Source organism: Sphaerodactylus townsendi, linkage group LG01 (assembly GCF_021028975.2).
Source record: "Sphaerodactylus townsendi isolate TG3544 linkage group LG01, MPM_Stown_v2.3, whole genome shotgun sequence".
Classification (NCBI taxonomy): domain Eukaryota; kingdom Metazoa; phylum Chordata; class Lepidosauria; order Squamata; family Sphaerodactylidae; genus Sphaerodactylus; species Sphaerodactylus townsendi.
The window spans coordinates 27,278,341-27,303,259 of NC_059425.1; the positions used below are offsets into that span (position 1 = coordinate 27,278,341).

Below are 24,919 nucleotides of genomic sequence, written 5' to 3' on the forward strand. Positions count from 1 at the left end.
GTTGTTCAGCACAAGTCCAGAATTTGATGAGGGAGGCTACCTTGAGGTATAATTAGGAGGGAAACACGTTCACATGTTCAGCTGTTGTTCACAATGGAATTCCCTTCCCTGGGTGGTGAGTAGGGTTGCCAACCTCCAGGTAAGATCTGGAAATCTGGAATTACAATTAAGCTCCAAATGATCGAGATCAGTTCTGTGTTAAAAATGGCTGCTTTGGAAGGCAGACCCCCATGGCATGATTATATGCTGATGAGATCCCTCCCTTCCACAAACCTGACCCCCAATTCTCCAGGAATTTCCTAAACTGGAGCTGACCACACCAACAGTTAGTGGGGCTGCTGCTGCCTTTGCTGGCTTTCCAAACAAAATCTAAAGTTTTCCTGTTCTGAAAGGCCTTTGAGGGCAACACTACATAAGTTAGGATGGGCGGAGTCCCTTTCCATGCTTCCATGTGGCAACTGGGGCAACTTACCCAAGGACCATGGCTTTGGAGGAGGATGGGCTTCATCCTTACCCTCTTTCATTTTACTGGGGGGGGCAGGGGCATAACGAGGCAGCCCTGGGCAAACTGTAGCCCTGGGCAAAACCTGAGTTGGATGCCCCCCCCCCATGGGGGGCCACTCCGCCACGACCAAATTTCTTTTTGCACCAGGACATTGGTGCCTGTAGGGGGGTGCATTTTTAGACATATCAGCACCAAAATTTCAGCATATCATCAGGAGACTTCCCTTATGCTACCCCCCCAAGTTTGATGTGGTTTGGTTCAAGGAGTCCAAAGTTATGGAGTCCCAAAGGGGGTGCCCCATCCCCCATTGTTTCCAATGGGAGCTAATAGGAGATGGGGGCTACAGTTTTGAGGGTCCATAACTTTGCCCCCCCCCCCCTGGAACCAAAATGCGTAAATCTCTCAAACTTGGGGGGTGCCATCATCTCCAGATGATACCCTGAAATTTTGGTGCTGATACATCAAAAATGCACCCCCTGCAGGAACATCCTAGAAATTTGCCCAAGAATCTTTGTTCTGCATTGAGTTTTCTGCATTGCTGTCAATGGGGGTTGCAGGCTGTGGGGGGCACATTTCTGAAGGCATAGTCTCAAAGCTTTCAGGGTCTCATCAGGAGAGTGCCCTAATGATACCCCCCAAGTTTGGTGCATTTTGGTTCAGGGGGGCCAAAGTTATGAACCCTCAAAACTGTAGCCCCATCTCTTATTAGCTCCCATTGGAAACAATGGGGGATAGGGGCACCCCCTTTGGGAGTCCATAACTTTGGACTCCCTGAACCAAACCTCACCAAACTTGGGGGGTAGGATAAGGACAGTCTTCTGATGATACGCTGAAATTTTGGTGCCACTAGCCTAAAAATGCGCCCCCTGCAGGCCAAAATGGAAAACCACTAAAATACCCAAAAACGAACCCAGCATTTTGATGCCCCCCACAAGGTGATGCCCTGGGCAGCTGCCCACCTTGCCCAATGGGCATTACGCCAGTGGGAGGGAGGAGAATTGATATCATAGCACTCTAGGAATTGCTGCAAAGTCTATTCTTTTACCATGGAATTTTTGGTGATTCCTAGAGTGACATGATGCCATTTCTGAGTTTTTCCAAGAAATGATGTAACCCCATCAAGAGACAGCACTCCTCAAGCCCCCTCCCCCCTCGAGCTCTGCGAGGTGTCCTGCAGCTAGTCATTAATGGTTTTATTCTCATTAAGCTACCTCAGGGAAAAAATTAATTAGATGCAATATGATGCTTTATCACAAGGAAATGTGTTATTGGTGGTAGTGTCTGGAGTTGCTGGCCTCCAGGTGGAGCCTAGCGATATCCTTTTGACGGATGGATTTTATAGTGTAAAATTCCTGCTGAGTTCCTCTCCAAACTCTGCCTGCATTAGGCCCTGCCTCCAAATCTCCAAGAATTTCTCAACCTGGAGTTGGTACCCTGAGAGTGCCCTACATACATTCATTAGGTCAAAGGCGGAGTGAGGGGAAACTGCGGTGCCGCCAGCCAACTCCCCAGAACACCACGCCCCCGCCATGTCCCCACCACGGCTCCGCCACGGCTCCGCCTGGGGCGTCATGCCTCTCCATCCCGTTGGCGCTACGCCACTGCATTAGGTTAGCCAGCTGCCAGTCTAGTAATGAGTTTCACACCTTCCTGGAAGAGACAGATTACCAAGATTTGCTGCTGGACCCTTGTTAGAATTGGGGACAGAAATGTCCAAATCCAGATCTGGAGTCTGTGTGCATAACCTTAAAGATGTCATGAAAGTCTTTTCATCCAAATTTCTCCTTGGGTTTGCAGTTCTCAATTACCTGCTTTTGTTTCTTCAGTGGCACCAAAACCATTAGGAATTTTTCATCTCTCATATGTTTAAATTTCTCCAATTCTCATGTATGATTTTCTACATTTTCGTGTGACTGCGTGTGTTTCATTCTTGTCATTCTCCTGTCTCTAAAATACATGAAAAGCACACTCATTTTTGATGTGATTGTATTGTCGAAGGCTTTCACGGCCGGATTCAACTGGTTGTGGTGGGTTTTCCGGGCTGTGTGGCCGTGGCCTGGGGGATCTTGTTCCTAACGTTTCGCCTGCATCTGTGGCCAGCATCTTCAGAGGTGTATCACAGAGGAACACATTGTGTAACAGACTTCCCTCTGTTGATGTGATTGTTTGTATGATAACCAGTCTTGCCAGGCTTATGCCCATTGTGTGGGTGCAGATGGTTATATCGGTTAAACACAAAAGAATTTGTATGTAGAGATTTCTATCAATGTGCATGTGTAACTCGTAACATAGAGGGGAGAACTGGCATGGAAAACTTTTCGTAATCTAACTTTGGAATGAATTTCAGGACTTCTTGTAGTTAAAATGGAACTCAAGAGGTCTAGAACACAGCAAAGAACAAGATCGGAAACAAGACAGCGGAAATGCGCTAAGCTCTCATTTTCAAAACTTGGTCCCTAAGATCGCTTGCTGGGGCTGGGAACTTGGGCCAAAGGAAGGCCAAAAGCTTGAGTCAACAAGAGTTACTGCAACAAGAGTTACTGTTCTTATGGGGCAGAAGACAGAAGGCCAGACATTATATAAAGGCAGTGCTGTCTTGCCCCTTCATTTTATCTACAGGTCCAGGGGCTAACGTATATCCTTTTCCCTCCTATGCCCAGAATGGGGTTTGGAGAAAGACCCTGCACCTTTTCCAGTAACTCATCAGTCTAGATCTCTGCCCCAAGACACAAAGTTCCTGGTTCAGATCCCACAGTGCTTGACACCAATAATCCATTGGCTTAACTACCTAAATAATATTTCCAAAGGATCCAGAAAGAAATCCAAGCAGCTAGTGTTAAATACAAGCTGGCAGCCTCTAGAGTCCAACTTCTAAAGTGAGGGTAGAGTCCTGAGAATGATGCTAGTTGATGATTCCTGTCCTCGCTGTGGGCGAAGTTCAGTTGCCCAGTGGCTAAGTTCCCCAAGATGGCTGTCTAGGAAATTACCAGTTGGAATGGAATGTGCCGGAGTGGTCCAAGTAGCTGCCAACGGTTTTGAAGTTATATGTTACTAATGATTTTGTATTAAATGCATCCAAGCATTCATGTGCAATGAGCTGGGTTTATGCTCTACGACCCAGTGGTTTCTGGACTCACAAGACATGGAATGGAAAAATCAGCAGACTTTTTTTTTGCAGGGATTCAGTGCACAACTAGTGCTGAGTTTGTAAAATGGGAAATTCTGGGGCTGATGTCTTCTTGGAAGACTTACAGGAAAACCCTTGTTCCTAAGCCAGAAAGCTATTGTGATTGCTTATGGGTAAAGGGGGAAAGTACCTTGTATTTGCTCAAGGATCTCATTTTTATGATCACTTTACCCATTCCAAGACCGAGCTTTGATACTGAAAATAAGATGGTGGGATTCAGCCGGTTCGCACCACTTCGGCAGAACCGGTTTGTTAAAATGGTGCTTGCAAACAAACAGTTGTTACATTGTATTGTCGAAGGCTTTCACGGCCGGAATCACTTGGGTGCTGTGTGGTTTCCGGGCTGTATGGCCGTGTTCTAGCAGCATTCTCTCCTGACGTTTCACCTGCATCTGTGGCTGGCATCTTCAGAGGATCTGATGTTGGGAAAGCAAGTGGAGTATATATCTGTTGGAGTGTCCAGGGTGGGTGGGGAAACCTTGTCTGTGAGTAACAAAGGTGGCAACCAGGTCAATAGTTGAGGGCATCTGAATAGAAGTATGAGTAACAATGAAGACTATAGCCTGGGAGTAACCCTGTAGATAGCAAGGTCACTGGTGGGAGCATCTGAATAGAAGTATCCTGGCCTTTGTTTCTTTTGTCTATGGTCATCCTGTGTTTGTGTGGAGCTGGTTTGACACAGTCTTGACCCTAGTATTTTTCAACGCTGGCAGCCAAGTTCTGTTCATTTTTCATAGTTTCTTCCTTCCTGTTAAAATTGTCCATGTGCTTATGGATTTCAATTGCTTCTCTGTGTAGTCTGACGTAGTGGCTTTCAGAGTGGTCCAGAATTTCTGTTTTTTCAAATAATATTCTATGTCCAGGTTGGTTTATCATGTGTTCTGCTATTGCTGATTTTTCTGGCTGAAATAGTCTGCAGTGCCTTTCGTGTTCTTTGATACGTGTCTGTGCGCTGCGTTTGGTGGTTCCTATGTAGACTTTCTTCTGTGATTCCAATTTCGTTTAACCAGTCTTTGAATAGAAATGTGAAAGTTGATCGATTAAAACAAATGTTTTTTGAGGAACAATTTCCACATTTGAGCCTGCACTGTATCCACCAGGAGTCAGTGTAGCGTAGCAGAGGGAGTGTTGGAAATGGACAGGAGAGACCTGTGTTCAAATTTTCATTCAGCTGAGAAACTAATTGGGTGATTTGGGCTGGTCACTCTCTTATCAGCCTGACCTATCTTACAAGGTCGTTGTAAGCATGTGTGGGGTTTTGCCTGCTATCTGGAACTCCTTGAAATAATGTAGGATTAAAAAATCTCTGCAATGGAAGATGGTGGGGCTTCATTCTATGTGGAAGTCTCACACTCTTCTTTATTCCCTCCCCAATCCCAGGTATATTAGTGGGGGGGGACACCCATAAAAAAGCCACCCTGCCGATGTGCACTGGTACCTTTTTCTTTACAAAGCACTAATTCTGAAATCAATAGTGGGGGTTGACTGTCCTTTAGCACTTCTTTTCCATTTGGTTTGTCCTCTGAAGAATGAGGTGGAAATTCTGGTTCATTGTCAGATTAATGGTTTCTACTCTAGGTCTGGGAAAGAAATCCATTTGAAGCTGTCGCTCCAGAGCTAGATCTTTGGGTGCCATTGAAAACGCAAGCATTCCCCATTTTGATTTCAAGTGTGATCTCTCCCCCTTTTGAATGTGCTTTCATATACATTGTCCATTTTATGTTCCATCGAATGCCTACACGTTGCTCCGTATGCTGACATATAGTGTGAACCAGGGCTGCCTCTCTTTCTTGCATAAAGTGGGGCCCGGGGCCCTAATGGCAGTGGGCCATGGATAACTGCCTCTTTTACTAATTATATAATGTTGCCCTGCACGTAAAACAAGCAAATATTATTATCCCTGCATTACAGATGCAGCAGGGGGAACCGAATCAAAGCAAGCACATTGCTAGACATCTGCAAACTAGTTAAAATAAGCCCTGAGTTGTCAGAGCAAACCAACAGTTATGTTGTGGGTTTTCCGGCCATGATCAGGTAGCACTTCCTCCAAATGTTTTGCTGGCATCTATGGCTGGCATCTTCAGAGGCATGTCACAGTAAGATGTGTTTCTGTCCATGGCACAGTGAGGAATGGTTGTGTGGTGGGGTGTATATTAACAGTCTGCTAAACTTATGCTGATAGATAGCTCAGGTCAAATTTTTCAAGGTGCTAATCAGTTTTTAGATTGTACTTTATGAGATAAATAATGACTTATCTATTATTTCGTCTTAAGCCAGTATGAAACCTTTTAATGGTCTTTCAGTTTGGTATATTTTGGAACATTTTCAGAACAAATTCAGATATTAAAAATCTTCACCCAAATCTAGCTGTATTCTGACTTTGGGCAATTTTGCATTCACCGTGTGAACTCAAGTTCGACCTATGTTCAACCCAAGTGCTCCCCACATCTGGTAAATCCGACAATGGGTTCGTCCTGCTCTGCTCCGTTTGCCATTAAATTTTCGACTCCATCTCCGAGGTGGGGTAAACTGGCGAAGCTAGGTTGAACTCAAGCGAAGCTGACGGGAGTGGGGAATCTTTGTCAGGTCGATTCGCCCATTCAGCCAATCACAGACGAATGTTTTGGGCATGCACAGAACAGAAGACTCGCGCTGGCACAAAGCGTGCCTTTTTCCCTCGCTTCCGTATAACACTGATGACCATGCGCAGTAACGAAGGGCAGATTGCACGCCGCTCATAGCAATGAAATGGCAACATTTTTCCTTCACAGCACCGTTTCGCCCAATCAATCGCACCTAATCCCTCCCTCCTTTCGGGTGGCATGTTATAAACGTTTGTCATTTTGGAGGGGATGTCAACGCTACGTAGCTGTAATGTAAAAAAAAATTGGAAAAAAGGGACACATGTTCGCATTCCCGCCTGAACGCAGCAGCCAATCAGGCACGACGAGTGAATGACGCCCCGAGGTGATCCTGCCCTCTGAACTCGGCTCCGGCAGGACAACCTCGGCTGCTGTGGGAAGTTACGGGGGGATTGACATAGGTCAACTCTTTCAGCCTGATGAGTCGACGCTATGTCAATTCTCAAGTGCGAAATTGCCCTTTGATTCAAATGGAGGAGTGACTCCCAGAGTGGGGAGGAGCCCCAATATTTCATTTCTGGATTTTCAAAGTTAACAGGTAAGCAATTGAGTCTCTATCAATAGCCTCGTGGACTCACGGCTCAAGCTTGTTATTCCATTGTAAGAGCCCAAGAAAACAAAACAAAGGAAGGAAGGAGAGATGCTAACTGATCCACATGAAGCATTTTGGAGATGAAAATAAATGGATTTTTTTCCTTACGTTGCCTTTTCTCCCTGCTGTCTCCAAACTGCCCGCCAAGAGCAACAGGTCAAAGTGGTAACATATTATTTGCTATACCAAGGACAATAAATAGATGTTTTTCTGTATAGGTGGGGGGTCTTTTGTGAGATCCAGAGATGGAGTTTAGCATGGTAAGGCAGGAAACTAATCCGGAGGTTTGTGATGAGACAGCAATTGAGGATCTGATGCACAGATAAAAAGCAGAGACCACAGAGCAACGGATTTTTATGCCATTTAGAACAGACAGATCTGATTTGAGGGGCACCATCCAGCTGGAAGCCCCTGAACTGAACGGAAGTTGTGGCAAGAAAATGGTTGTACTCTTGATTTGTTTTGAGATTTGTGCTGGAGGACCACTTGGTTAATTAGAAGGAGAGTAGCAGTGTTTGGACTGTCCGCATCACAACTTAAAACATTGTGAGCTGAGGTAAGGGTGCTGAGATGACAGAGGGTGGTGGGTGGGGGAGAGAGGAACACATCATCTTCTTCAGCCATTCAGGGGTTGCTGAGTGGTAGCAAGTTAGGCTGTGTACACAATCATTTACTACCCTCCTCAGGGCATGGATGGTGGCCCCAAGTAAAGAGGATTTACAGGTTACCAGCATGTAATTGGTGGATTAAAAATGCCATTATTGACAAGTGACTTGAAATCATAGAGAAAGCAAAACCACCATCACTCCGCTTTCCCCCAATGGACCATCCCATCCACATATGTTATCTAGCTAGGGGTCTGCAACCTGCGGCTCCCCAGATGTTCATGGACTACAATTCCCATCAGCCCCTGCTGATTGGCCATGCTGGCAGGGGCTGGTGGGATTTGTAGTCTATGAACATCTGGAGAGCCGCAGGTTGCAGACCCCTGAGCTAGCCCATCTATAAAATGTCCCAGAAGGCAAAGTGCTGGTCTCTTTTCAAAGCATAGAATTTGTCTCGAGGACCAAGAGACTGAATGTCCCCAAGAAACAGTCCATGGGGGACTTTTCTCTTCTTAACTGGTGACCTTTTCAGTTTCAGGCTTGGTAGAGCTGAGAAGGGCTGTTGTCTGCTTCTTTTCATCCTTCCGGAGCCGAGACCTGAATATGAGAGGAAACATCGTTATTTTGTGCATATGTAAGAACTGATTACCCTGGATGAGATCAAGGTCCAGGTGTTCCAACATTCTGTGGGCTAAACTGACATGATGGGGCAGCTATTTTATTTATTCATGTATTTGCCCATTTCACATGTAAACATGAGGAAAAGCCAAAGTCTAACGTTTACAACAACAATAGAGGTACCTGGGGGAGGAAACATGAATCCCTTCCCACCTCATATCTGTGCTGCAAGCACTTTTCAGGCAACCTAGCTCTGGGCCTTTCCCCACTCTCGTCGTTCCCCTCTATGCCGTGCGCTGCTCTCAGCCCGCAGCATCCCAGGCGCGCGCCCGGCCGTCCCCACGACCCCGCGCTCTGTGCGGGGCCATCAAAAGGCGCCATTAAGAAGAGCGCCTGGGATGCTGCGCGCTGAGGGGCACGATAGCAGCAGCTTCGGGGTGGCTGCGCTGTCGCTGCCCCTCTCAGTGGGGAGTGCTGAGGGACCCCGCGCTACTCTCCTGGAGTAGCGCGGGGCTTAAGGTAAGTGGGGAAAGGCCCTCTGTTACTGGAAACGAGAGAAGGATCTGATGCAAGGGATTGCAGAGAAGTAAGAAAAAAGAAAGTTCCTCAGTTTTTGATATGAACATCAGATACAACTTTCTACTAACATACATGTGAACAAAGAATTATGGCTTCCTCCATCACATTTAGTTTGGATTCTTCCTCAACCGGGGCTGTCCAGATACCCTTGGAAAGGTTGGACCCCTTCTGGCAGAGACGTAGCTGGGCCAAACTGCGCCCGGGGCGGATTCTGTGTTTTCCATTCCCCATAGGCCCCCCTGGCTCCCCTGCCACTTACCTTAGTTCAGGCTGAAAAGTGGCCTGAAAAGGGCCCTGGTGGGAACTACACTACCCAGGAGACCTTGGAGCTTGCAAATACATTCTCACCAGGGCCCTTTTCAGGCCACTTTTCAGCCTGAACTTTTTCAGCCTGAACTAAGGTAAGTGAGGGGGGGGGTGCTGCAGGAAGAGAGGGGTCAGGGGCGATTTTCTGCCGCCAGGCGTGCGCCCGGTGCAATGTGCACCCCCCGTTTCCCCTTGTATCTCCGCTACTGCCTTTTAGTCCACTTTTTAATCCTAAATCACCATCCCATTCCTGTAATTTTGGTTCACAACAATTGTGTTTTATTGCAACAGCTACCACTGGCAAACTCTTCTTACCAAATAAAAACAGGCAGAAGGACAAATGTTGAAGCATTCACATTTTGAATGAGAAATTTCACCTCAGAATCTCACATTCAAATGTCTTACGATGCTGGTGTCTTGTGTTCATACAACTGTCCAAATGCTAAGTGAATCAGACCCTTTATCCCTTCCCCACAGGGGCTTTGTGGAACTCCCCAGCCACTCGGTACTCACTGCATCTCAACCTGTTCGATAGTTTCCCATAGCGGAACATTGAGGGTTTCTGGCAAGAAAGAAGCCGCTATGCCAGACACGATGGGAGCAACCCCATAGATCACCATGGGCAGGAAGGAAATGTACTCGCCGGCCATCTTCACCAATGGGGCTACTATGGCACCTATGCGGGCCAGGGTGTTACTCAGGCCCATACCAGTCTGCCTGAAAAAATGGAAGGCAATATATATATACATATATATTAGTACATGTAGTGTATAGCTAGAAGCAGAGAGTTCCTATGGAAGCAGACTAAGAATGGCTCTTTGTCTCTAAAGTAGACAGTGAATCCTGGACTAAAAAGAATCTCTTTCAGGAAGATACACACCAAGTTGGAGCACTCAGCTCCAGACCCTCAGGTCTCCCAGGAGAAGAGAAGGACCAGCGTGAGAAAGGACCAGTACATTGGATTCCCACTGTAAGAGACTCAGAAGCAGGAGCTTAGCACACGGAGCTTCTTTGGATAGGCACAGAGGAAAACAGAGGCATGTCACTGCATATCTCTCTTCTGTTCTGTGATTGGCCAGTGATACAAAGCCTCAGAACCTGGCTCTGTCTTGTCAACAAATCACTACCTGCCACTTGCTGTATTTCAGCTCTCAGCTCCAGTTTCCTCAGAATCCTGGGTTAACAAACACACGTTATGAGCAGAGGTGGGATCCAACCAGTTCTCACCACTTCTCTAGAAGTGGTTACTAATTTTTTCTGAGTGCCGAGAAGGGGTTACTAAAGCAACCTCCCTGCCCAATAGGGACTGGAGGTGCGTGTGTGCAGTGGCGCCACTGTTTGAATCCCACCACCATCGGAACCTGTTATTAAAATTTTTCGATCCCATCACTGATTGTGAGTATGGATTTGGGTATGCCTGCCGAGCCCAAGAGGAGCTCAATAAATTCCGCTGCCCCCCACTCCCGCCCTATTCTTTTGAGTCCAAAGCCACTAAGCAAAATCTTGGGACACTAGCTTCTATGTGACTGTATACAAAGAAGGGGCCCAAGCCACATAAATAAGATTTGAACAATTGGTTGTTTGAACTATAATCTTTCCTTTAAGTTACACTCCTTGCAAATGATTCTGTTTAGCCTTCTTTCTGTAAAGATGCCTGCGTACCCACATTTGAGTAGAGCTTTGTTTTCTACACCCTCATGCTGGCATGGGAAGCAACATCATGATATATATTTAAAAAACAAATTGCCGGACAAAAAGACTATCCTTTAAGTTAAAGGTGTGCAAAAAGTAAACTTTGCAAGAGCTAAACTGAAACCAAATGCATGTTTAAAATAATTCTGCAAGATAGGACTTGTTAAATACACCCAAACTCTTTGCAGGTACTTCTCTGCAAGAAAAGAGTGTTGCAGCATCTCAGTTGCTAGCCCAAACTATATGAGTGGTATGAGGGACTGAAAGAACAGTTAGATAGGTATGAGGGATAAACCCCTTCCGCACATGCAGAATAATGCACTTTCAATCCACTTTCACAATTGTTTGCAAGTAGATTTTGCTATTCCGCACAGTAAAATCCAGCAGCAAAGTGGATTGAAAGTGCATTATTCGGCATGTGTGGAAAGGGCCAAAGAGTTGCTGACACAGAGGTGGAACAAGCAAATAGGCTGGCATCAAAAGTTGTTTGGGGCACTGGACCAGAGATTCTAATCTACAGGGCGGGTGGTGAAAGCAACAGAGAGCCTGCCATTTCAGATGGGACCCAACCTTCTCTGGCTTGGCATCAACCTGTCTTCTCTCATCTCTGGCCTGTACACATGACTTTTACTTCTCCTCTTTTACCTGAGCACTGTTGGATAAAGTTCTCCGGTGTATAAATAGACACAATGGAACGAGGAAGCCAAACATCCTTTCCCGAAGACTGCAAAGACAGTACGAAGGGTTTGCATGTCTGGAGTGGAAAAAAACAACACAGGACAATAAGGAATTCATGTGCCACACTTCCCACCACCAGTGAGTTGCAGGGAACTGTGCAGATCCCACAGTTCTCCAGCATCCCAGGGGAAGGCCTGTGGCTCAGTGATAGAACATCTGCTCAACATTCAGAAGTTTCAGTTTCAATCTCTACAATACTGACTGATGGATTAATGACTGGATTCAGCTCCGTGTGTTCATCCCATTTTCTAAAGATAAATGCTACCCTCCCGAATAAATACTTTGGGAAACCATACTGAATAATGAGCAATAACTGAATGGGGAGCACCAGAATATCACATCTCACCTTGTGGAATAAAGATGTTAGCTAGGATAGCCATTCCAGCCAGGATGATTGCCACAGCCTGTGTGAACCGGCGCCCAATGTAACAGATTGTGAACAGCGAGATGAGCTTGGCTGGCAAGTCAACAGCTGCAAAAATCAACTGGATCAAGTAGATGTTCCCACCAAAGTTCTGCAGATCCATGGCCAGCCCATAATAGGCAAAGCTGGTTGAGAACCTTAAGATGGAAAACATGACATTGTAGATTGACCTTCACTAATACAAAGTCTAGCATTTAAGAGCAGTACATTGACCTTAGCTAATACAAAGGGACATTTAAGAGCGCACCTGGGTTACAACCTAGGTTAAGCCCTGGGAATCTTCAGGTTAAGGCAAGTGCAAAGAAAGGCTTTTTTTTGTGGAGGCATAGCTCCAAGGGGACAGGGGTGTGTGCAACGCCCCGGGCGCATGTCCCTGTGGGGGCGTGGTGAGGGCATGGTGGGGGCAGGACGGGGTGGACGTTGGTGTGGCAGGGGTGGAGGGTGCACCGAGCACTTTCCCCCCTTGCTACGCCTCTGTTTTTTTGTGTCTGGAAAACAACTGCTAGGTAAAATAAAATAATATTGGGCTAGATGTACTTATGGTCTCACTCAGAATAAGGCAGCTTCATGCGTGTGTCCGTATAACTTTAAAGGAACACAGAAACAGTAGGTCTGAAAGGGACGTACGTATAAGAACCTAAGATAATACTAAGCATCTTGGCTAAATTCCAATTTTCAAGCCATGACAGTTAAACTTACATAAAATAATGTAAATTATCTGGATCAAGTAGTTGTTCACACTGAAGTTCTGCAGATGTGTACATAGGCCCAGTGGCGTGGCAGTGGTGAAAAATCGCCCCCCCTTCTTCCCTCTTTACAGTACCCTTGCTCCTAGGAAGTGTAATTCTCACCAGGCTGCAGGAGGGAGGAACTTCCTGATGGGAAGTGTAGTTTCCACCAGGCTGCAGGAGGGAGGAACTAAGCGGGGGGGGGGGGGGCTCTGTGAGGGAGGCGTGAAGTTGGGGGCCATTTTGCCCTCCCCCACACACCTCTGGATAGGTCCCAGATTTTAAGCTCACCTTAAAAGTTTAAGATTTTAAGTCAGCAGCCTGGATAGCCCAGGCTAGAATGAGTTCATCAGAGTTTGGAAGCAAAGCAGGCATAGCCATAGTTAGCCCTTGAATGGGTAAGAAGACCGTGGTTCCTATGTGTCAGGCCGTGCCATTCTTGGTCTGGCATCTCACACGTCCTCATCAGGGCCATAGCTGGCCAAGCCATTATCATCGCTCAAGGCTAAGGAGATCTCCCTCGCTTAACCATTCTCTCTTATCTGCCTTTCTCCAAAGGAGGGAACTGCCTGTCCCAAAACAAAGCTCTGTTCACACCAGCATTTATTATGCTGATATTATAGGAATGTGAGGGTGGGGGGACTATGGGTTGAGCCATGTTGTAACTTACAGGTATATACCAGAGGCCAGAGAGCCAAACTTTAGTTTTGGCTATCTGAGCCATGGGCTGACACAGTTCCAATAAAGCTCTTGAAACGTTCCTGAGTCTTTGTTTGTCGACTGGAGTACCAGACCCTTACATTATGCAGAGAACGACAATAGCAAACCAGCTCATCTCTTGTCTTGAAAACTCCATGGGGGGTTGCCGTAAGTCAGTTGTGATTTGACAGCACTTAATTATTAGAATCCTCAACCCAGTAGCCTTAGTGTAAATGTCTTGGGGACATAAATGCAGTGGCATAGTGCCAAGGAAGCGGGGGTCGGGGTCGGGGTCGGGGGGGCGACACACCGGGTGCGTGCCCTCCAAGGGTGTGGCGAGGGCATTCCGATCTTTAAAGCATACATCTTTGTTCCTTTAAAATGCTAACCTAAACCAAGCTGAAGTTGAAGGGTCAAATCTTTTCTTCTTTCCCCATGTAGTCCCATTCAGAACGGGGGTTGTGCACACCATCTTACAGACTGATGAGGACCCTTAAATTCAGCTCACCCTTATTAATCCCCTCCCTTAAACATGGACTCTGGCAGTTCACAAACATTTCTAGACCTCTGAACTGAAACTCACCACACAAGGCACAGGCAGAAAGAAATCCGGCGCATGGTGGGTGTCCGCACTAGGTCAACAGCTGTATGTGTAGATTTTGACACTGCTATTTCTTCCTTCATCTTGGACCTCAAGGTCTGGGGCGATGAGAGGAGGAGAAAAGACACTAATGGATATAAACTTAAACTATTTTAAGAAGTCAATTTTTTAAAATTGAAGTTGGAAAGCTCCCTTTATTTTACATGTCCTCCAAAATTTCATAAACAAAAACATTATTTGTGTGTGTGTGGTGTGTGTGTGTGTGTGTGTGTGTGTACATGCGTGTTAAGTACCATCAAGGTATTTCTGACCTATGGCTACCCTATGAATTAATGTCATCCAAAACATCCTATTGTTAACAGTCTTGCAAACTGAAGGCCATGGCTTTCTTCAAAGAGTCAGTCCATCTCATGTTGGGTCCTGCCACCTTCAACTTTTTCTAGCATTTTCTTTTCCAGTGACTCTTGTTGTCTCATATTATTACTAAAGAACAATTGCCTCAGTTTAGTCGTTCTAGCTTCTATCCGGGCTTTCGGATAGGCCGGCCGCTGATGTGGCACCCCCTTTGGAGGTTCCCCCCTTGATGGTCCCCAGAACATCTGTGGGACCTACCGCTCCCATCTTGGGAGGGTTTAGTTGTCGGACGTCCCCAAAAGCCTTCACTAGGTTCCAAGATTACAGCTGTTCCCCTGATTTCAAGCATGTAACTCACAGACTCTTTTGGATTTAGTGATTCCTAAGCCCAATATCAAGTTCCAGCCTTCTGCAGTCTGTTTGCGGCAACACAGACCACCCAAAGCCCCAGCTGTCCACAAATATGCCCTGTCCACAGATATGCTCCATGTCTCCAGATTTCACCTCAATGTTCAACTTGTCACCAGCTTCCTTCTTTCCATTGATCCTGGCCACCCTCTTGAGCTGCTTCACAGCCTGGTCCAACTTCCTGGACATCACCAACCAGCGGGCAGATTCAGCAAACCACCTGTAAGATGGAAAAACAGAGGACAGAAAAGATGCAGAATCTTGCCACCCACCTTGCATCCACTCCAGCATCAGCAAATCTATCCACAGCTGCTTCCCTAATGTTTTCATCTTTGAAAATTAGGTTCAAACTGCAAGTCCAATTCAGCCCAACCTGAAGAAAAGGGACACTGCAAGAGAAAGCTGAAGGAGTGCTGAGGTAAACTGTAGAAACTGTAATGGCTGGCAAAGGAGAGCCAGTCCTGGGTCAAACTGGAAAGACCTCTGCATTTACTACCTGCCCTTAGGGGTGTAAATCTCTCTTGAATTTGGAGGGACTGGACAGTTAGGGGCAACAAACCTATATAAGATAGCTTGATAGCATTTAGTTGATACATACAGTTGTTTTATTGCCCTTGTGTTTGATTTAAAAACAAGTACTTTTTCAAAATTCTTTTTTGTTGATTTGCAATTCTTATATTAAGTATGAAACTGAATGACTGAATGCTCTCATTATTTCATCCTATGCCTACTTATATAACTATACTAAGGGAGGCTGTGTGTGTCTGTGTGTGTGTATATATATATACACAAACACACACACACACACACACACACATATATACATGTATACATATATGTATGTATGTATGTATGTATGTATGTATGTATGTGTGTGTGTATACATTATATGTGTGTATACATTATATATGTGTGTGTACACATACATACACACATACATACACACACACACACACACATACATACACACACTAAGGGAGGCGGTATCTATACATAACTAACTAACTAATTAACAATGTGTATATATTTGTGTGTGCAGGTGAAACGTCAGGAGAAAATGCTACTGGAAGAAGAAGAAGAGGAGTTTGGATTTATATCCTCCCTTTCTCTCCTGCAGGAGACTCAAAGGGGCTGACAATCTCCTTGCCCTTCCCCCCTCACAACAAACACCCTGTGAGGTAGGTGGGGCTGAGAGAGCTCTGAGAAGCTGTGACTAGCCCAAGGTCACCCAGCTGGCGTGTGTGGGAGTGTACAGGCTAATCTGAATTCCCCAGATAAGCCTCCACACCTCAGGCAGCAGAGCTGGGAATCAAACCCGGTTCCTCCAGATTAGATACACGAGCTCTTAACCTCCTACGCCACTGCTGCTCCTACACATACACATCCATACAGCCCAGAAACCCCACAACACTCCAGTGATTCTGGCTGTGAAAGTCTTCAACAATCGGGACTATGCTAGTGGTACAAATGTAGTCGTCATTAGGTATCCTGGGACCATGTAATTCCTATTTTGATGTCCCTTCTGTGGCTGCTAATTAGTTTTCTTGTCTAATTCAAGATCTCAATGCTTGCCTTTATAGCCCTTTATGATCTGGGGCCCACCACATACTTGGAAGGCTGCCTCTCTCTGCATATTCTCATGTGGCAGCTCTGTTCTTCCCAGCAAGCTCTATTATCATTTCTCCTGTTGTCTAAGCCATGTTTTGCCATGGTCTGGGGCTTGGGCTATTTTAGTGGTTGTCCAATGCCTTTGGAACAGCCTCCTGAACAAGGTTGGGGGATCCTACCCTCTTGGCTTCCTGGTGGGTCTACAAAACAGAGCTGTTCCAGAGGGCTTTGTGGCCAGTTTTAGCCTGGCAACGAAGCCCTTCTGGCAAGAGCACACTTTGTTTTTAGTTTTGTTAATTTTATGTTTGTTTTATCAAGCTGAATTGTATTTCTCTTACATTGTTGTTGCCTGCCTTGGGTCTTGAGATGCCCAACAAAGAGGTGGGATCATAAATATTTTATATAAATAAATACTGATGGTTGTAGATGAGTTTCTCTTACGTTTTCAGGGGTGGCGGTGGTGGGGAGGTATAAACCCTCTCTTCTCACATGCCACAGTCTCAATCCAAATTGGGCCCCTGCCACTGGCGTTCCTGCCTAGGGACATGGGGTACCTCTTGTCCCCGGGCGCATCGATTGAGGCCACGTGGGGGGCGCCAAAACATCCTCCTACACAGCGAGGGATTGAGCAAGCCCTAGAAAGCAGGCACTGAAGCAGCGGACTGCTCCCAGTGCCTGCTGTGGCCCCGCCCACTCTGTAAGGTGGCCTGGAGTGTCCAGGGGGCGGGGGAGAAGTCCCACTGGGCTCCCAGGAGCAGAATTGGGGAGCTCCGCCTCCCCTCCCTCTAACCCAGCATGCCTTATTCGCCTTAAATTAAGTGTGGCGTTACTGAGAAGCCTTCTCCCAGGCGGGCGCCGGCAGGCACAGGAAAAGGCAAGCTGAGCAGGGAGCCCAGAAGCAGCAGCAGAACTGAAGATGATGCTGACGTTTGTTTCGTAAACCTTCAGATGGGGGGTGACTTGTGAGAGATTTACATGCTTAACAGTTAATTCCCCTTGCACTGGCATGGAGCTGTTTCTCAGGCTAGCAGCCTACCTCACAGGAGGGTTGGTGTGAGGACACAATTAGGAAAGTGGTGGGGAGAGAGCCATGCCTGTTTTGCTGGGGGTAGGAGGTGATTTGTGAGAGATGATGCTGACGTTTGTTTGGTAAACCTTCAGATGGGGGGTGACTTGTGAGAGATTCACATGCTTAACAGTTAATTCCCCTTGCACTGGCTTGGAGCTGTTTCTCAGGCTAGCAGCCTACCTCACAGGGTTGGTGTGAGGACACAATTAGGAAAGAGAGTTGATGGGGAGAAAGCCATGTATGTTTTGCTGGTGGTGGGAGGTGTTTTGTGAGCTGGTGCAAAAAATCATTGTTTGGTCGTTGTGGGGGAGGGTGGTCGTCCATACCTGGGGTGGGAGTGGGGGGGCACCAAACTCAGATTTTGTCCCCGGGCTCCAGTTTGCCTAGATTCGCCCCTGGCCCCTGCAACCAAGGAATTGGGTCCCCAACATGCCACAAGTCCCCGGGGCAGCACTTCCTCAGTTTCTGTGATTTCACTGACAGTTGCACACATACTTTCAAAGTCTTGTCATCATAGGATCTAGAAACTTGTCTTTTTAAAAGGAATGTTCTGTGGAAGTTGATTTTTTTCCCCAGGCAGCAAGCACCATACACTACAACTTTTCTGTGCAACTACAGCATATATACAGGTCTACATTTAGTCAGGTTACCATACTGGGCGAAAACAAGATCTCAGGACAAAAGTGCTGCACAAAAGAATGAGAGATTTTCAGGAGGGCTGGGAATGTGTTTGACACAAGGAAAACTGTGAGGACTGAAAACAGCTATGCTTCGGCTTTACCAGGAGTAGAAAAAGAAGATGAAATAAGGCAGAGAGACGGTAAGCTGGAGCCAGCGCCAATCCCGGATGACGTATGCCACACCTGCCAAGACGAACTGTCCAATGGTGTAGGAATAGCCAATGAAGGTACCCACCACTGCTCGTCTGTTTGTAGGTGTCCACTCCGTAGCTGTGTAAGGAAGTGAGATTGAAAAACGTTAAATGTGTTCACTTTAAATATTTATATGCCACTTGGGTACCTCAGGACCCAACTAGACGTGCTGATTTTCAAAGAGTTGTGTTTTTTTTAAGTAAAAGTCTGTTTGGTCTTGGACAGCTGCCACGGGTGGGGAGAGGATTCTTGCCTCCCCGCTGCCATTTTCCTGTGCTGAAACAGCACTGGGGGAGTTATTTCCCCATAAAGCAACACAAACAGAAAATGCTGGAAAATAGCTGGTCTGAGAGGCAGGAGCCCTTCTGTTCCCTGTGATAGCATTCTAAGCCCAACTGGTCTCTCTGTTTCTTATTTTCTTTTTTTAACAGCTATTCCCCCACAGTTGCTGTGCAGCTGGGGAGAACTCAGAACCAATTCTTTAGGATCAGCATGTCTAGTTGGGCCCTAATGATGGATCTGAGTTAAAATCACAGTAAAAAACTATAAATTTCTAATAATTAACCCAACAAAACCAGCAGTTACACAACTACAACCAGACAGCAAAATAAAAGTCTGGATAATTGATACAGTCCCATGAAAGGGTTGCTAACCTCCAGCAGGGGCTGAATGTCTTTGACTATTACAACTGATCTCCAAGCGACAGAGAGCAGCTCACCTAGAGAAAATAGCTGCTTAAGAAGGTGGATTCTATAGCATTATACCCTACAGAAGCCCCTCCCCTCTTCAAATCTCACCTTCTCTGGCTCCGCCCCACAGATCTCCAAGGGCATTTTCACACATGCAGAATAATAATAATAATAATAATAATAATAATTATTATTATTATTATTATTATTATTATTATTATTATTATTATTATTATTATTATTATTATTATTATAGATTTCACAGCTGCCAGATCGAGGACATGATATACAGTTTCATCAGCTTCTTTGCACAATTATTATTATTATTATTATTATTATTATTATTATTATTATTATTATTATTATTATTATTAATTCGATTTAGTCGACTGCCTCAGTTAAAACAATAAAAACAGCAGCAGCAGTAACCTTTCCACAATTAAATTAAATTAAATAGATTAATGTACTTTCAATCCAATTTCACAATTGTTTGCAAGTGGATTTTGTTATTTCACACAGTAAAATCCAGCAGCAAAGTGCATTGAAAGTAGATTGAAAGTGCATTAGTCTGAATGTGCGGAAGGGGCCCAAGTATTTCCCAACCCAGATCTGACAAGGCGTAGAGATATTTCTTCTTCAAGTGGTGTTAATTGTTAGGAGATATTCTTGTAAAAGCTTGGAAAACGTGACCTCTTCCATGAAAAGGCTGGAGGGGCCTGTATAGAAAGCAGCATTTTCAGTTGTTGACACAACTTATTGGACATGGCATGCTGTATTTGATCTGTCTTGGCAAACCAGCTGTTATGAAATGCTGAGCAAGACTTAGCTTTGCTGAAACTCCGGTTGTTGTGGGGGTGGCTGTTGTACAGGACTGGGTACAGTGAGGGGAAGCACACCATCTGAAAGCCCCATTGACACTACGCTTAATTGGTAGCCTCAACAACAGCAAGAAAAGTACTCCTTATCAATTGCCATCCAGACGTGCCGCTGGTTGCCTTTGATGGGAGAGTCACTGTTACTCACTTAGAGAGACACTATTCAGCACGATGCCTGAGAAGGCCATTCCTGTCAGAAAGCGGAAGGCACAGTAGAAACTGAAATTGGGGGAGAAAGCTGTGGCTGAACTCATGGCAGCCATCTGTAGGTAACACCAGATGATAAGTGATCGGCGCCCAAATCTGCAGGAAGACAGAGGAATAGGGAAGAAGGATTTAATTTAAGAGATTAAATTAATTGGCTGGATGGTGAGATAAACATTCTCAAGCCAATTTATCTTGTTCGTATTTGCTTTTGAAACTATTGTGCTGGGCTAGGATCAGGAAAATCCAGGGATCGATCCCCACTCTGCCATGGAAGCTTTCTGGGTAACCTTTCCCAATTGCTCTACTTTTCTCAGCCTAATGTTGATTCCGCATGGTCCAAATATCCTGGTTTGAACAAGGGAAACAGCCCGGTTTGGCCAAGAAGTTTGCACAGTTCCCTGGCTGGACAAAAAATGAGGAGACAGGGTTTTTTAAAGATGTCCCCAGGACATCTTCTTTTGGTTGCGCAGAAAGGGCCAACTTCTGTGACCTGAAAAGTGCCATTTGCCCATTTCAAGACATTACAGCCTCTACTTTTTCTCTCCTGGTGGCAACTCTAGAATGATCTTGTAAGCTGCCTCGGGTCCTGACAGGGGTAGGAAACAGGTTATAAATTACCTCTCTTCTCATTCCTGTTCCCATCATTCTATGAGGGGGCCCACCAACCCAGGGGGGGAAGGAGGCTGTAGTCCACACTTAGTCCTTTCTTCCCTCTTTTCCTGCTCTCTGGGGGTCTAACCAGAGTGACAAGACAGCAGTCTCCCAATTTAAATCAAAGCTTCCCACTCCTGAATTCTGTCCAAAGGAAATATAATGATGGAATGAACATGTCATAAGTTTGGGAACACCGAGAGCAGAATAAGGTTTTTCTTAAAAACATTATTTTTTTATTTAAAAAACATTTATATCCTGCACGTTCCTCATGGTTTAATGTGGCTTGCTTTCTGTCTCAGAGCTGTAACATATTTATCAAGTTTGAGTTTCTTCTAGCTGAGGATGAGATCAGAATCAGTCTCTGGGGGAAAAAACTGCACTTGTTAGGATTACAAGCATTCACAAGAACTGACAATCATACATTTAAACCCCTTCACCTTCAACTGTTGCATTAGGGTCTGTAAGCCTCTACAGCAGTGATCCGTAATATGGCATCTATGTATGCCATGACACCTGGGTTTTCTAGTTTTCTAATGCTAACATTTCTTCCCAAAGCATCTTACACCCAAATCGAAGCATCTTTTAACCAAATCAGTTGTGGCTTTCCTCCACCTCCAGAGGCTTCAGAAGAGGCCAGGAAGCATCATCTTTGGCCCTCTCTGCACAGGAAAATTAACACAGGGTGCAGCCAGGATAGATAAGCTCAAAAAGCAGCCGGCTGAAAAAGCAGACTGGCTGGACCCACCAGGCTGCTCCTGGCTTCTGCTGGGCCTGAGAGGGCAGGGCAGGGGGGCGGATGAGAGGTGTGTGGACGATTTTTCGTCCCCCACATGATGCCATTGGCACGCGCTTGAGGCCCCCCCCCCCCCCCGTCCCGTGGTAGCTATGCGACTGCTCCCAACATTTTGTGATTGGTCCAGTACAGCCTGGCAGTGATTTCGTAACAGGCCCAAGCTCCTGTGGCAGTCTTTCTTTTTTAAAATTATTATTATTATTGTTAATTTTATATACCGCCCTCCCCCTGAGGGCTCAGGGCGGTTCACAACAAGGTTAAAACATACATTAAAACATAATTTAAATATTAATTACATAAAAACAGAACCCATTTAAAAATGTGGATGGCGTCTGGCTACCCCCCTCCCCCCTTTTGTGCCCACGGGAGCCCAGATGACATGGTAGATGTATTTTTAACCAGGCTGGCCAAACGCCTTCATGGAACAGGTCCGGCTCTTGCAGGCTCCCATGGAAACTGTGGGAGTCCCAAGCAGGGCCCCTGATCTCCCTATAGGGCTCTGCTCCCACCAGGTAGGGGCCAGGGCTGAAAAGGCCCTGCCCCTCGTCGAGGCCAGCCTGATCATTTCTGGGCCAGTGATCACGATTAAGTCCTCCTCTTGTGGCACTCATCTTTTTCAAAATTCCAAAAGCACTCCCAGGTTTAACAAGATAGGAAATTCCTGCCCTGCAGTTTCTTTGCCTTCAATAAGTGTCACCCACATTACATGACACCCACCTCACCTGTCTGAGAGGGCTCCAAATACAATGCCTCCCAGCAGCACTCCAGCCATATATAGTGACTGAGCCATCTGCTTCGACGTTCTGGAGGCACAAACTAGGTCCCACTAGGAGGAGAGAGAGAAAAACGTTCAGTGGAATCCACGAAAGCTGGAAGTTATGCTCTGTATTGTAAAAACAACCACAAGACAACATAGGGACTGCATTTATTTTTGGCAAATATTTTCAGGAAGTTTTACGAAACAGAAATAAAATAGAAACAGAGAAAGAAATTTTTAAAAAACCTAGTACCACCCCAAATTAAAACTCCAGAAAATAAACCAATAAAATTAAAAGCAGTTGTGAGTTATTTATAATGGTTGTATCTAATCTTAATTTTTGCCCCAAATCTGTAGGATTCATGCTTTGAAGTAGGTTACACTGATTACATTGGAGAAATCAGGGCTATGCTTCTCTTAGCATCAAGCAGAGACATGTTCAGTATGTACTGCTTAAAAGGTATTTGGCCTCCCCCAAAAAGCATTTGTAATCTACTTCAACAAGATCAAATTCAGTTTCTGCTTCTGAGCTGGCTGGTGGTCAGCTCTTCAAGGCCTCAGCAAGGTTGTCAAGTCTAGCCGGTGGAAGCTCTTTAAAGTCTGTTGCAGCACAAAACACAAAGTCATGAAGCAATTAACAAATTAATTGTGCAATCCTAAACAGAGATACTCCATTCTAAGCCCACTGAAATGAGTGGGCTTAAACGAGTGCAACTTTCTTAAGGATTGCATTGTTAGACATTTTAGCGCTTATTTTCTACAGTTTGAACCCCATTTGCCAGATGCAGGGACCTCAATCCTGAGTCAGCAAGAATTCTGAAGTGCCAAAATACGCTGTACCATTTTTTGACTGCAAGTGGGGAAGAGGTGCATTTATTAATACTCCTCATAAGAACGCTCCCTGTAAATAATTTAAACAGTACATCAGAGAGAAAAGTTTTAAGTCTAGCCATTTCACATGGTAGTACTAGTTTTCCACTAATGGGGAATGATTAACATAAGGAACTCTGAAAAACCTAATCTAGCCCCTGAAGTCTGAGATGGTGCTGACTATACAAAGAAATGAGTCAAATTATTGTATATTATTGTATACTAGGCAGTCTATCATAGTTTTTAGCCATGGAAACTAAAGTGAACCTCCATATTCAATGACGATGCAGTGTACTGATCCCCAATGTAACCCCCAACGATAGGTTTCCTGCTGCCCCTTTGCTTAAGCATTTCTTTCCCAAAAGCAAATAGCCAATCCTAGCCTTTCTCTACCTCACTGGAGTTGAAAAACTCCAAAAGTTGGAAGAACTCACTGCACAGTAGGAGAAGGCCATGCTTGCAACTTGCAAACATCTAGTGATTGGGCCCTGCACCCCATAGCAGTTATTTTCTGATTAGTCTTGGTCCTCTTCAGCAATCATTTTGTGGTTGCGCCCATTCCCTGTTCTCAACATTCTAAAGTGCATACAAGCTTAACAAGATCGCGGACCCATTGAGCAGTGGGTTGAGTGACAGGCTGGGATCTGGGAGAACAGTCCAGGTCTGAATCCTGTTCTGTTATGAAAGTTTGCTGGTGACCACTGTTGTTGTAAGGCTAAATGGAGGAGGACAAGAGAATGCTGAAGGTGTTTTGGGTCCCCACTGAGTAAAAAAGCAAGGTATAAATATCCAAACAAACAAACAAAATTAAAACTGCCTACAGCCAAGCCATATTGGATCGTCTTACCTCTGTGACAATGGTGTTTGGGAAGATGCTTCTGTCGTACGTCCACCCATCAGTGCACATCTCTGTTTTAATCTCAGTTCTGTTCACTTTGGTAGCGTTAGGGTTCAAGAGCCACCACTGGAGGTTGGCAAAACGGAGACATTCCTCCCGCTGTTGCTTCTCATTCATGGGGATGGAGACTTTGATGAGATCTTCATAAGTAAGGTTCTGAGTCTCCTGAATGGCATTATGGTGGACCAAGCAGTGGTGCTCAGGAGTGGCTGCTGTGAAGTTCTGCAGTAAGTTGTGGCTGGCCATCATGAGCACAGAGATGGCCAAGAGCAACATATTGATAATCTGGAAGCGTCCCATGCCGCCAACTTGTTCCAAGAGCTCAGTAAAGCTCATGGTGCCAACTTGGCAGGTTCAGTCAGTATGGTATCGCCGTTCAAGAAGTCTGAAAAGGGATGACGTAGCTACTAATTGTGGCTTAAACTAATTGCCTGCAACGGCCAGAAGCCAAGCTAATAAAACAATAACTGGGCAATCCACAGGATCGATGCTAAGATGTCTCTTGAAAGTTGTCAGAAACCAGAGTCGGGTCTTTGGAAAACCTCCAAAGAAGATGCACCGAGGGAGAGTTATCTTCTTGGATCACAATATAAATACCTCTTTCATTCCTTTGTTCGAGTGAAGCAATAAATCCAAGTGAGAGAACCCTTATCCAATATAGCACCCTTTGCAAAGACACCCTGTGGCTGGGGTAGGGTGGGATAGAAATAAAAAATAAAGTAACAGTGAAGTAAAAAGAGGCACATGTCAGAGTGAAGCTGTATTTCACCCCTTTTTCATTGTCCTCTGGTAAACCAGAAGATGTTCAGGAATTCTGTGGTATTAGGATGTTGTGGTATTAGGGTTGTATAGCCGTGTTCCAGTAGTATTTTCTCCTGACGTTTCACCTGCATCTGTGGCTGGCATCTTCAGAGGAATTGTATTTAAGGCCTGATGCTGATCTCTTGGT

The 24,919-nt window shown here is 45.5% G+C and overlaps 1 protein-coding gene across 1 annotated transcript; it reads right to left on the minus strand.

Moving 5' to 3' along the window:
* Positions 1 to 7,919: 7,919 nt before the first annotated feature.
* LOC125438535 (solute carrier family 22 member 6-A-like) lies at positions 7,920 to 24,852 on the minus strand. Its single transcript, XM_048506969.1, has 10 exons — positions 23,920 to 24,852; positions 22,168 to 22,271; positions 19,940 to 20,094; positions 18,137 to 18,305; positions 14,775 to 14,898; positions 13,899 to 14,014; positions 11,811 to 12,025; positions 11,372 to 11,480; positions 9,548 to 9,751; positions 7,920 to 8,128 (listed from the first exon to the last, which is right to left on the minus strand). The coding sequence occupies exons 1-10, from the start codon at positions 24,304 to 24,306 to the stop codon at positions 8,044 to 8,046; spliced, it is 1,668 nt and encodes a 555-aa protein (XP_048362926.1). The 5' UTR covers positions 24,307 to 24,852; the 3' UTR covers positions 7,920 to 8,043.
* Positions 24,853 to 24,919: the final 67 nt, after the last annotated feature.

Bases quoted from the DNA above. Each gene is read 5' to 3' on its own strand.
- LOC125438535 (XM_048506969.1), bottom strand. From the start codon at position 24,306: ATGAGCTTTACTGAGCTCTTGGAACAAGTTGGCGGCATGGGACGCTTC. The intron at 22,272-23,919 runs GTAAGACGATCC...CTCTCCTCCTAG, and splicing joins CAAACACCATTGTCACAGAG to TGGGACCTAGTTTGTGCCTC. The intron at 18,306-19,939 runs GTGAGTAACAGT...TTCCTTACACAG, and splicing joins GCTGAATAGTGTCTCTCTAA to CTACGGAGTGGACACCTACA.